Raw genomic sequence first — 11,338 nt, forward strand, 5'->3', positions numbered from 1 at the left:
ATGTATATGAGCTATCTTCAGACACACCAGAAGAGGGCAATGGATCCCATTACAGATGGTTGTGAGCCACCATGTGGTTGCTGGGAATTGAACTCCGGACCTCTGGCAGAGCAAGCAGTCAGTGCTCTTAACCACTGAGCCATCTCTCCAGCCCCCAAAGCCAAGTCTTGAAGCATTTTTGCTGCTGAATGTCAGCCCTACCAGATCTCTGCCCCCCCCTCCCCCAGTTAGTATCTCATGAAGACCAAGCTGGCCTGGACACAGTAAGTATGTGCATATTTATGTGTGGAGATTGTCACAATGTGAGGAAAAAATGTTGGTTCTCTCCATGGACAGGAGAGAACCAGGACCCACAGGTCCTGTGGGTCAAGTCCAGGTCACTAGGCTTGGCAGCAAGTGCCTTTACTCATAGTCTTCTCCTGCCCAACTCCACGCTTGGTTTCCACAAGCCCTTGTGCTATGGAGAATTCCATCTCCAGACCTCACCAAATCTAATCTTCCCATCGTTTGAAAAACAGACTTAGATTCAACGCAAGTAGATGAAACAGTTTATTCTTTATTTGGGAATAAAGACAGCTCTGAAAAGCTAGTCCCAGAGACTCAGCTGGTGGTGGTACTAGCTAGCGGTGGCATGAGGAAGCCTTGGGAATGTGCTCTGGGTCCTTCAGGGTGCTTTTGGTGATGCCATTCAAGAACATGAGTAGGGTTAGGGTATTGTGGCAGAGCACTTGCCTGGTATGCTGGCATCAGCAAAATAAAACCATACCTTCTAGGAATGGTTTCTGAGACTGGTGCTCTAACTGCACGTATCCTGGCATCCATGGAGACAAGGCTTTATTCCTTGTGACTGGGCTTGTAGCTCACTGGTAACTTGGAGGCTGCAACATCTTTGGCAGGAAACCATCATTTCTGTCACTTCAGTCGTAAGCATTCTCCAGCCTTGAGTCAGTTTATATCAATGGACATTTCCCTGTGGTCATTCCCTTTGGAGAAAGACATTTCTCAAAGGCCATGGTAACTTTTGAATGAATGTTTTGCATGCATGCATGCACACACACACACCCACACATACACCCACACACACAATGCTTCAGCCCTTAGGATTCCTTTTTACTATGTTTGAGTGCTCTGCCTGTATGTGCACCTGCAGGCCAGAAGAGGGCATCAGATCCCTTTTAGAGATGGTCACAAGCCACCATGTGGTTGCTGGAAATTGAACTCCAGACTTCTGGAAGAGCAGCCAGTGTGCCCTTAATTGCTGAGCCCATCTGACTGCCCAAGATCCATTCTTACACTGTGCCTGACCCTGAGTCACATCTGTGTCCTGGCTGCAAAGTCAAGATGCCAATATGGCATCCTGGATGCTGTAGCCAGTGCAGGCCAGAGGGTACCAGATGTCACAGCTATCACACCAAACCCAGGCTCTTCTAGCAAATAGAGGCTGGACAGGACTCCCTAAGGGAGTGAGTGTTCCTGAGAAACCCTTTGATTAACTCGCCTCTGGGTAACTGGTAGCCAGAACAGGAGGCTAAAGGACTGGGATAGAGGAACTTGGAGGTTAAGGATGTTAAGTAGAACACACACATAGCACAAAAGATACTTGGCTTTGGATATGAGCTGTTGACGTCTTCAATCCAATACAACTTCCATTCTGAATGCTCTATCCCGACTACATGAGGGATTTGAGGCTACCCTGGATTACACAGTGAGACCTTGTATTAAAAAAAGAGTTGGGTGTCTCCTCCAGAGAGGATCTGGGTTTGAACCCCAGTACCTACATAGCGGCTAGCAACCTTCACTCCAGTTCCAGAGAACCCAGTGCCCTCTTCTGGCTTCTGCCAGTATTACATGCAAGTGATACCCAATCATGCAGGCAAACAAATCACCCTTGAGTTGACCTGCTCTCCTCTCTAGTTTTGAGACAGTGTCAGTATGGTTTTTTATGTATACTGCTGGGACTCCAAACCTGGGCAAGTCAGGTGCTTGCTAGGCAGTGCTCTTCTAGTGAGACATCTCTTTGTTCCCTGTCTCCCAGGTTGCTTTGTATAGTCCAGTCCTAACCATTGCTCCCACGTAGTAGCTTGTCATGCATTTATGGGTGAAAGCTAACCTGGGCGTCTGCTGTGCCTGTGCACCCCCCCCCCGCCCCTTCCCTGCCTTCTAAGACCTCAGTCTGAGGCTGTTCAAAGGTCTAGAATTCGAGGTGCTGACAGGTGACCCCCACTTACCCACTGGCTATCAGAGCAGCTTTCTCCACCCGGAGCCTCTTCCTGGGTTCCGTCAGGACCGACAGGGGGCCTGGGGAAACCTCGTCATCTAGTTCTGCCAACACCTTATGAGCTGATTTCCTCCGGTTTCTTGTGGGTGGAGCAGACGAAACTTGTGCTTCCCCATGCTGAGAGGGAACAGCTAGGCCCTGTGGCCTGCCACCACCACGGGAGAAGGTGAGAGGCTGGGCCTGGAGTTTGCTGAGGCTGCCGATGGAATTGAGAATCAATGTGGCCTTGGGGGCAGAGGAGAGAGTGCTGAGTGGCCTCTGAGGTGCCCCTTGCGGGGGCAGCATAGGTTGGAAACCGCCACCAGCCTCTCCCTTAGACCGAGGGACGGTTATGGCTGCAAAGTCCTGAGGTTTGACCCGGACTTGTTGGAACATGAAGTAGAACTCTGAGGAGGAGCTGTTTCCTGCTTGACCTTGGGGGCCAAAGGTCAGAAGGTCACCATCACTCAACTCCAGTCTGTGGCCTCTTGGAAGTCGGACATTATTGACCAAAGTCCCTGGTGATAATGAGACAGACATAAGACAAATGACAAGAACAGGAACAGGCTTGTAGTCAGAATTAACATGATCTGGCTGGCTGTTCAATTTTCAAGGGAACACAGGGTTAAGCGTTAAAACTCAAAACCTCACATGCAAGCTTTATTGGCTAGGGACAAGCCTGTTTTTCTCAACAATGACAGTGGGAGGCTGCTTTTCTGTGCTTAGCTCTGGCTTAAACACAACTTCTGATAAAGGGCTTATTTCTTTTTCTTCCGAAGACAGTCCCAGAACTCAGGATCCTCTTGCCTCAGCTCTGAAGTGCTGAGATTGCCCCTTGCTGTCTCTTAGCCTCTTTGTGTCTCATTTCCCTTGCAGACAGCATCCATCTACATCTAACACAGAATAGGGCCCAGACCATAAACGGCAAGCACTCACTGTTGCCTGTTGGGGACTAATAATGCCCATGACACCTCAGGTCAGGTTTCAAACCTTGCATTTGGTCTAGGAAGCTAAGACCTGAAGATGGAATACTGAGGTAAACCCCAGCCTTTGTGGACTGCCTTGGGTTGGGACGGAATGCCTAGATCACTAAAACACTCATAAATGCCTTAACAGGAACAAGGTGCTTCAGCAAACATGGAAACAGTCAAATCTGAGCTAAATACTAGAATGTAGAATTTGATGACTGCGGGCACATCCCTCTTAGGTCCGGTGTAAGCTAAAGCAGACAAGCAGGTTTAGTCCTGTGTAGAGCTGACAGAACCAAGACTGCTTACCAAGCTAGCAGGACTCTGGGAGGCAGGTAGCAGGGTCCCAGAGGCTCCTCTTACTCATGTCTGTCTGGGGCTCTCTGCTCATTGCTTACCTTGGCTGCTGTGATCCTCCAGGCTGACCCTCCAGTCGTCCCCTTGGAGTTCAGCATGCAATTCTGCATGGACTCCAGAGATGAGGCCGGGCTCCTGCTGGGGCCGCAGGGCCACATCACACAGGTCGGCCCTGCAGCCCAATCGATAGGAGCAGCCAGACTTGGACGGGGGGTGGAAGGTGTAGAGGTCACCGCCCCTGCCGCCCCCTATACGCAGCAGCTGGAAACAGGGCAGCATGGGGGGTGCCCCCTCTGCACCACTTCGCCCACCTCAGAAGTCCATTCCCTCTCCTACTCCTCGGTCATGCACCGTGGGCTTCAATTCAGTTCTCTCTGATGTCAACAGCTAAGTATTGTGCCTAATGCCAACTTAAGCAGTGCAGATTCAGAGCGCCAGAGGCCTGGATATGCACCAAGACAGAGGCTGTCAAGATGTGGTTTAAAAAACAATTCTAGTAAAGTCCTGATGCGATGCAAAACCTGGAAGACGTCTTGTGGCACCTCAGTGAAGCCGGATCCTCAGGCCGCTCAACATCCGGGAGCCTCCGACAATCTGTGCAAGGCAAAGCTAGTTTAAACCGCAGCTGAGAACAGGCAGAGTGGGTGAAGGGGGTCCTGGTACACAAACGTACGTGCGACACGAGTCTTCTCCCTAAGTGTAGCCTGGAGTCAGGGAGTTTATGGTTAAACTTTCTAATCCAAGTAGAGCACCCCTTCCATCTTACCCCCCCACACCCGCTATTCGGATCAGTTCCCCTAAGGGAAGTGAATTCGCTGTCACCAGCAAAGGGCGGCGCAGACGGGTCCCTAATTCTGTAACAAAATGGATCTCACCCTTTCCTTTTTTCGCTCGCGGGGTAAACTGAGGAAGGGAATCCGTACCCTGCGTCCCGCGCTCCCGCCGAGGTTTGACAGCCAAGGAAGCCGCCCCGAAGGCGGGGCTTGGGCGAAGGCGCGCGCGCGCGCGCCGCGCAGACTCCTCCTTCGGAATTCCCGGGTCCGACTTCGCGCCTGCGAGCCCGCCTCCCCCGCCGGCTGCTTCTGATTGGCTATCTGAGTTGCACCTCTCTGCTCTATTGGCCTATGTGCGGGGAGGAGTTGCCAATCTCTCGCTCTCCGCCACTTCTGATTGGCCGGCACGTTTTCCCGGGTTCCCGGGGAGAGGAGGGGCCGTCAGGGCGCGGAGAAAGTTTGGGGCGTCAGGGTGCCTGCGTGCACCTTTCTTCTTCCTATTTCCGGTAGGGAGAAATGGAGCTGTAGAGCAGCCCGCCGCCCCGCGCATGCGTGATCTGGGTGTGGCGTCTAGACTGGGCGCTAGGTGTAAGGGGCGTGGCAAGAGGGCGGATCTCGCGCTGGGTAAGGGGCGTTCGGGGAGAGTCAGTTGGGGGCGGGAAGAGTCTGAGAGGGGGCGCAAGGGGGGCGGAGGGGATCCACAGGGCAAGAGGGGTGCAGGAGCCGGGTCAAAGGATAGATGAGGAGGTCAAGACAGCCTCAGAGTTCAGGGTCCTGACGGGGATTAGCCCGGGGTGTGTGCGGGAGAGAAGTGGGGGAGACAGGACAGGGAGCGACCAAGATAATTCCATCGAAAAAGACGCAGACTAGGTCTAGGAAGAGAAACGGGTAGGAATCGCGGGGGTTGAGTGAAAAAGAAAAGAAAAAAAAAAGAAACCCAAAAACTTGAATTCTGATGGAAGTGGGGGAAAGAAGATGCTGTAGGACTCGGAAGAGAGATGCATCGGGAATGGAAGCCGAGGGGATAGAGAGCAACTGAGGCCCGTTACAGAGAGGCCCAGATGAGTTGCCAGGAAGCTGGCTTCCCAGCAACGGGCTCCAGGCTGCTCCGATTCCTCAGGGATCCTCGGGAAGACGCTTAACCCCACATGTGGCCTCATTCTTCCGGGACCAGGCCTTGGGCTAATTCTTTAATAGGAAATGACTCAGAAATCCTGGCTCGATGGTGCCTAGATGGGCTTCCCAACGGCCCTACCATTCCATGGCAAGGACTGTGGAGAGTGGGCTCCTTATACTGTGTCCAGAGAGTCCTGAGCTGCAGGGACCGTAGACACTTAAGGAGGAAGGTAAGGGCACACCACCCAGATTCCTGTAAGTAGAAGGAAGCCTCATCTCAGTAAATTTACCTTAGGGTTGTTGCCTGGTTCATTCTATCAGGAGCGTAGTTGGGACAAGCAAGTGGTTTGGTTACCGTCTGCCTTAGGGAAGTAGGAAAAGAGAAGCTTACAGCCCGATAGACCTGTCAGTAACTTAAGGATTATGACTTTGTTGTTATAGGGCTTTCTCTTTGGAAGGTGGCCTGAAAATTGAACTGAAGTATCCTTGTTTCTCCTATTGTCCAGGGAAACAGAGGTGACTGGAGACAAGATCTACAGGATTCATATAACAGGAAGATGTTGCCACCGTCAGGTCAGTGAGGCTAGTCAAGGAGGCCAGGATCATCTCCCTCTCCCCACTCCCCTCCCTCTCTCAGAATCTGACAGTCTTTATTCTTGTGACCCCTCAGGTTTTGCTGGGCTGGTTCCTCCCTCCCACTTCCAAGCTCGGCCCCTTCCAACTCTGCCAAGAATGGCCCCGACATGGGCTTCAGAGGTTCCCTTGGTCCAATCTCCGGCCAGCCAAGATGTCTTAGAGAGACGGCTAGATGCTCAGAGGTCGACAGTGACCACGTGGGGACAGGATTTCTGTGGAGATGGGCAGGGGCTAGGGCGGAGAGGCAGGTAGGGATCGGCCAATCACCTCTTCCTCAGATTGACTCATGGTCCTTCGCATGCCTTCATTTCAGCCCCTGGTTCTATAAATTGTGTGGTTTTTCTATAGACCATTGTTGGCCCCTATGACGAATAGACCACATGTGTTGGGGTTAATGAGATTGGACTTAAATTCTCAACTATATAAGGAATGTAAATGTCTTCTTTTTTTTTTTGTTTTTTTGTTTTCCGAGACAGGGTTTCTCTGTGTAGCCCTGGCTGTCCTAGAACTCACTTTGTACCAGGCTGGCCTCGAACTCAGAAATCCATCTGCCTCTGCCTCCCAAGTGCTGGGATTAAAGGTGTGCGCCACCACGCCTGGTGTCAATGTGTGTTTTAAGACTGTTTAAAAAAAATTTTTTTAAAGATTTATTTAGTTTTATTTATATGAGTACATTGTAGCTCTTCAGACACACCAGAAGAGGGTATCAGATCCTATTACAGATGGTTGTGAGCCACCGTGTGGTTGCTAGGAATTGAACTCAGGACCTCTGGAAGAACGGTCGGAGCTCTTACCTGCTGAGCCGTCTCTCCAGCCCCTAAAGAACTCTTCTTTTTTTTTTTTTTTTTTTAAGAATTTATTTATTTATTATATGTAAGTACACTGTAGCTGTCTTCAGACACACCAGAAGAAGGAGTCAGATCTTGTTACGGATGGTTGTGAGCCACCATGTGGTTGCTGGGATTTGAACTAAGGACCTTTGGAAGAGCAGTCAGGTGCTCTAACCTGCTGAGCCATCTCACCAGCCCCCTAAAGAACTCTTAACCTCTGCTCCAACTCTCCAGCCTTAAGATTTTTATTTTTGAGCTTAGTATGGCCTGCCTTTAATCCCAGCACTAGAGAGTCAAAGGTCGGCAGATCCCTGAGTTCAAGGCCCCAACCCTGGTCTAGAGATTGAGTTTCAGGACAGTTAGGGCTGCACAGAGAAAAACTTGTCCGGAAAAAAACAGCAACAAAGACTTTATTTATGTGTGTATGACTGTGTGTGAGCATTCGTACTTGGAGGCCAAAAGAGGGTGAAGGATCCTCTGTAGTTAGAGTTACAGGCAGCTGTCAGCCTTTGAATGTGGGGTGGGGTGGGGGCTGGGAACTGAACTCAGGTCCTCTGCAAGATCAGCAAGCACTCTTAGCCCCCGTGGATATTCGGCTCTGTGTGAATGAGAATTCTTACTTTTGTTTCGTCTGTGTCTTTCCCCCAGTTTCCTGGGGTGTCATTCTGTCAGAGGGGGATGTTAGGAGACAGATAGTAAGGAACTGTGGCAAGTCATTGCTAGCCTCCAGTTAAAGGAAATCCTGCCATTCTCAGGGACAGAGATGCCTCTGGAGCCTCCACATAACTAATTCAGATATGCAGACACCTCAGACTCCCTGTGCAATGTACCAAACACTCATGGAAAAAGCCTGCACCGAAAGAGCAGGGTGTAACAGTGAGTGCCTGTAATCCCAGTTACGCCTGGGAAAAGTCTTAGAGAAGACAGATGCCAGCCTGCTGACATAGTGCAAGGTCAGGGAAGTCCCCTGGCAACTGAGAGATCAGGAAGGGAAGTGGAAGACACCATCGGGAAATGTGAGTGACTTTGTCGTCGTCTTCTTCTTCTTCTTCTTCTTCTCATCTTCCCCCTCCTCCTCCTCCTCCTCCTCCTCCCCCTCCTCCCCCTCCCCCTCCTTCTTCTTCTGTTGCATTTATATACTTATTTCTCGTGTGGATATGCGTGCGCACACATGCATGCCTTGGTGCACAGGGAGGATCCCAAGTCTGGGGCTAGCCTCTGCTATGTACTGGGTCAGCCTGGGCTACATGAGACCCTGTCTCAAACAAGATGAAACAACAAAAGTGTAAAAAAAAAAAAAAAAAAATCACTTGGCTTTGCCACCATCTTGGTAGCAGAAGCTCAGGTCCCTCTGCCCCAGTGCTGCCTCACCCTGTCCTTTGCCCTCATCTAGAATTCAGACATCCTCGAACTCAAAACATGAAGCCCTCCGATGTGCTTGTTTGCCGTTTAACCCATCTGCCTGCTTATGTGTGGATCTCTGGAGAGATGGTGTTCTTCTTCTCCTGATCTCACTAGCCCTTAGGTCGACTGAGCCCAGAAAGTGGATGACCTCGTTGTGCTTAGTAGGGACTTGGTGGATGATTGACAGTGGTGTGGTAGATGAATATATCCTCCTGCCTCAGCTCAGCCCCTTGCTTCCACCCTCCCAGCAGCTCACCTGTGCCCACCTGTCTTTGAAGGTCTCTGGAGCTGGGGTTCTCCAGTGCCCTGAGCCAGCAGGCCGAGCTGATCTCACGGCAGCTCCAAGAGTTGCGGCGGCTGGAGGAGGAAGTCCGGTCCCTACGGGAGACCTCGCTGCAGCAGAAGATGAGGTTGGAGACTCAGGCCGTGGAGCTGGATGCTCTGGTAGTGGCAGAGAAGGCTGGGCAAGCTGAGGCCGAGGGCCTGCGCACTGCCTTGGCCGGAGCTGAAATGGTTCGGAAGAACCTGGAAGAGGCGAAGCACAAGGAGCTGGAGGAGATTCAGAGTCTGCACCAAGAGCAGGTGAACACGGGGGTGGGAGGGGCTTAGAAACATATCAGGGCACGCTGTCCAGTAAATTGCAAGGAGCCTCGGGAGCAGCAGACCCGTGGGGGGTGGGGGAAGCCCCCCAAAATACTTGGGTATTTTGGTTTCCCTCAGGCTGCACCTGTTACTTGGGAGCCAGTGAGCTCGTAACCTGCTCTTAACCTCTGTACTCAGAGAACGTGGCGGAGGGAAGGATTGGGGTCGGGGTGGGGTGGGGTGGGGCAGTGGTATGGGTCGTAGGGAACACTGGGAAAGGTAGATTTTTCAGCCAGGCTGCCCAGCGCTTCTCTTTGCCGTCCTTGAGGTAGGAGCTGACTAGGGATTCAAGTTGTCTGAGTCTGCTCTCATGAAAGGCGCCGCCGCGCCGACAGCCTGCCTGCATGGGACACACTTAATGCAGCTATAGCCAGTTGCAACTGGGAAAGTGCTGAAGCATAGTCTAGGGACAGAGAGGGCCACCCCGGGCTGGTGGAGAGCTCAGGAAGGGAGGCTTTAAAGATGAGTGTCTTCTTGGTAATATGGGAGCAGGGACAGCCTTGTTGCCTGTGAATTACCCGTAGGAAGGCTCTCTGAATCTGTCGCTTGACTAAGCAAGCGCCCTACTCTGATGTTCCATAACCTCTATTAGTGGTACCATATTCAGAAGTCAGCTCTAGACAGACATTGTGAGCGAGATGGACTGCTGGAATGTCAAAAGATGCTGGAGAGATGGCTCAGCGGTTAAGAGCACTGGCTGCTCTTCCAGAGGTCCTGAACCACATGGTGGCTCACAACCATTTGTAATGGGATCCGATGCCCTTTTCTGATATTTCTAAAGACAGCTACAGTGTAAAGTCAAATAGCCATTGGCAGGTTCTAAGTAACTGAGGCTGTAGCTCAGGGCAGAGTGCCTGCCTGCTCTCTGCACAAGGCTACAGGTTCAGCACCCCCGTGTCACCAGAAAAGAAGAGGTTTTTGTTGTTTAATTGTTGTTGTTGTTGAGACAGGGTCTCCCTATGTAGACCAGGCTGGCCTTGACTCTTGCTTCTGCCTCCCACGTGCTGGGATCAAAGGTGTTTGACACCACGCCAAGCTTCAGAAAAAACAAAAACAAAAAGAGGGCAATAACAGAGTCAGGCTCGTATGTCTAAAAACACCTGTGCTCGACTTTGCAAACTTGATACTGGTAATGGAGTCAGGGCTGGCAGGGCTGACCTACCCTGTAGGAGGAAGCAGGGCATGCCCCTTACCCATTGGCTCCACAGCTCCATCTGCTCTGCTGCCCCTGGCACTGTTTGGGGTCTAGTGAGAAAGACCCTCCCTCCCCAGAGCATCCTCATGATCACACAGAAGTAGGGTCCAACCTGCTGCTAGAGCTCAGAAAGCTGCCAGCAGGGAAAGGGCAGATGAGGGGTCTCCCTGAGGGCTGAACAGCGCCTGAGCAGGGAGAGCCACAGGAGAGAGCTTTGGCAAGTGTGCTGTTCCTGCAGTAGGCTTTGTGGGTGTAGCAAGTCTGTTTTCTGTGGGTAGAGGGCTATTAAGGTAGAGTCTTGATCTGTAGCCCTGGCTGGCCTTGAACTTGAGGAAGTTCTCCCAACTCAGCCTCCCAAGTGCTAGAATTCTATTGCTCTGATAAAGCACTGACAGAAAGCAACTTTGGGAAGGAAGGGAAGGGCTTCTGGCTTATCTCACCCTGCTCATAGTCCATTGAGGGAAGCTGAGGCCATGGAGGGGCCCTGCTCACTGGCTTGCTCCTCATGGCTTGGTCAGCCTGCTTTCCTATGTAACTCAGGACCACCTATCTAGGGGTGGTACCACCCGACTGTGGGCCGGGGTCCTTGCAAATCAATCACACGTCAGAGAGAATATCTCATAGGCTTGCCTACAGGATGATCTAATGGATGCATGATCTAATGGATGCATTTTCTCAACTGAGTTACCCTTCTCAAATAACTCCAGCTCATGTCAGATTGACCAAAGAGGAGCCAGCACGTGGGGTTGAAGACATTTGTTCCCACCATGCACTGAGGAGTGTGTGTACATTCAGGCGTGGGTCTGTGGGTGAGGGTGCCTGGCACATGTGTAGGGGTCAGAGGACAAACTCGGGTGTGGGTCTCAAGCTCCTTTCACTGGAGACAGGGTCTTTTATTTATTTATTTACTTATTTATTTATTTATTTTTGCATCTTTGTTTTTTGTTTTTTGGGTGTTTTTTTTTTTTTTGGTTTTTTTGAGACAGGGTTTTTCTGTGTAGCCCTGGCTGTCCTGGGACTCACTCTAGACCAGACTGGCCTTGAACTCAGAAATCCGCCTGCCTCTGCCCCCCAATGGTGGCACATGCCTTTAATCCCAGCACTCCGGAGGCAGAGGCAGATGGATTTCTGAGTTGGAGGCCAGCCTGGTTTACAAAGTG

General features: G+C 51.4%; 2 protein-coding genes across 11 annotated transcripts in view; one reads left to right on the forward strand and one right to left on the reverse strand.

The window, feature by feature from the left end:
• Nucleotides 1–538: 538 nt before the first annotated feature.
• Tcf19 (transcription factor 19) lies at nt 539–4,573 on the reverse strand. Of its 6 annotated transcripts, none has more exons than XM_021149231.2 (5): nt 4,506–4,573; nt 4,256–4,286; nt 3,624–4,176; nt 2,229–2,775; nt 544–983 (listed from the first exon to the last, which is right to left on the reverse strand). In XM_021149231.2, exons 3-5 carry the CDS (start codon nt 3,859–3,861, stop codon nt 977–979), a joined length of 792 nt encoding a protein of 263 aa, XP_021004890.1. In that variant the 5' UTR covers nt 3,862–4,176; nt 4,256–4,286; nt 4,506–4,573; the 3' UTR covers nt 544–976. The 6 variants fall into 6 exon arrangements, with proteins under 6 accessions (XP_021004887.1, XP_021004890.1, XP_029326727.1 ...); XM_029470867.1 differs by having other exon boundaries at nt 4,458–4,569; XM_021149228.2 differs by lacking the exon at nt 4,256–4,286 and having other exon boundaries at nt 539–983; nt 4,458–4,569.
• A 279-nt stretch (nt 4,574–4,852) lies between these two features.
• The window catches only part of Cchcr1 (coiled-coil alpha-helical rod protein 1), a 14,010-nt gene continuing 7,524 nt past the window's right edge, over nt 4,853–11,338 (forward strand). For 2 of the 5 annotated variants that reach the window (XM_021149591.2, XM_021149592.2), the window contains exons 1-5: nt 4,853–4,979; nt 5,553–5,701; nt 5,978–6,044; nt 6,142–6,355; nt 8,620–8,923. In XM_021149591.2, the coding sequence (XP_021005250.1) occupies nt 4,904–4,979; nt 5,553–5,701; nt 5,978–6,044; nt 6,142–6,355; nt 8,620–8,923 (810 nt within the window). In that variant the 5' untranslated portion in view covers nt 4,853–4,903. The remainder of the gene's footprint in view (nt 4,980–5,552; nt 5,702–5,977; nt 6,045–6,141; nt 6,356–8,619; nt 8,924–11,338) is intronic. The other 3 variants (XM_021149593.2, XM_021149595.1, XM_021149594.2) reach the window with 3 other exon arrangements.

Source organism: Mus caroli, chromosome 17, assembly GCF_900094665.2.
Source record: "Mus caroli chromosome 17, CAROLI_EIJ_v1.1, whole genome shotgun sequence".
Classification (NCBI taxonomy): domain Eukaryota; kingdom Metazoa; phylum Chordata; class Mammalia; order Rodentia; family Muridae; genus Mus; species Mus caroli.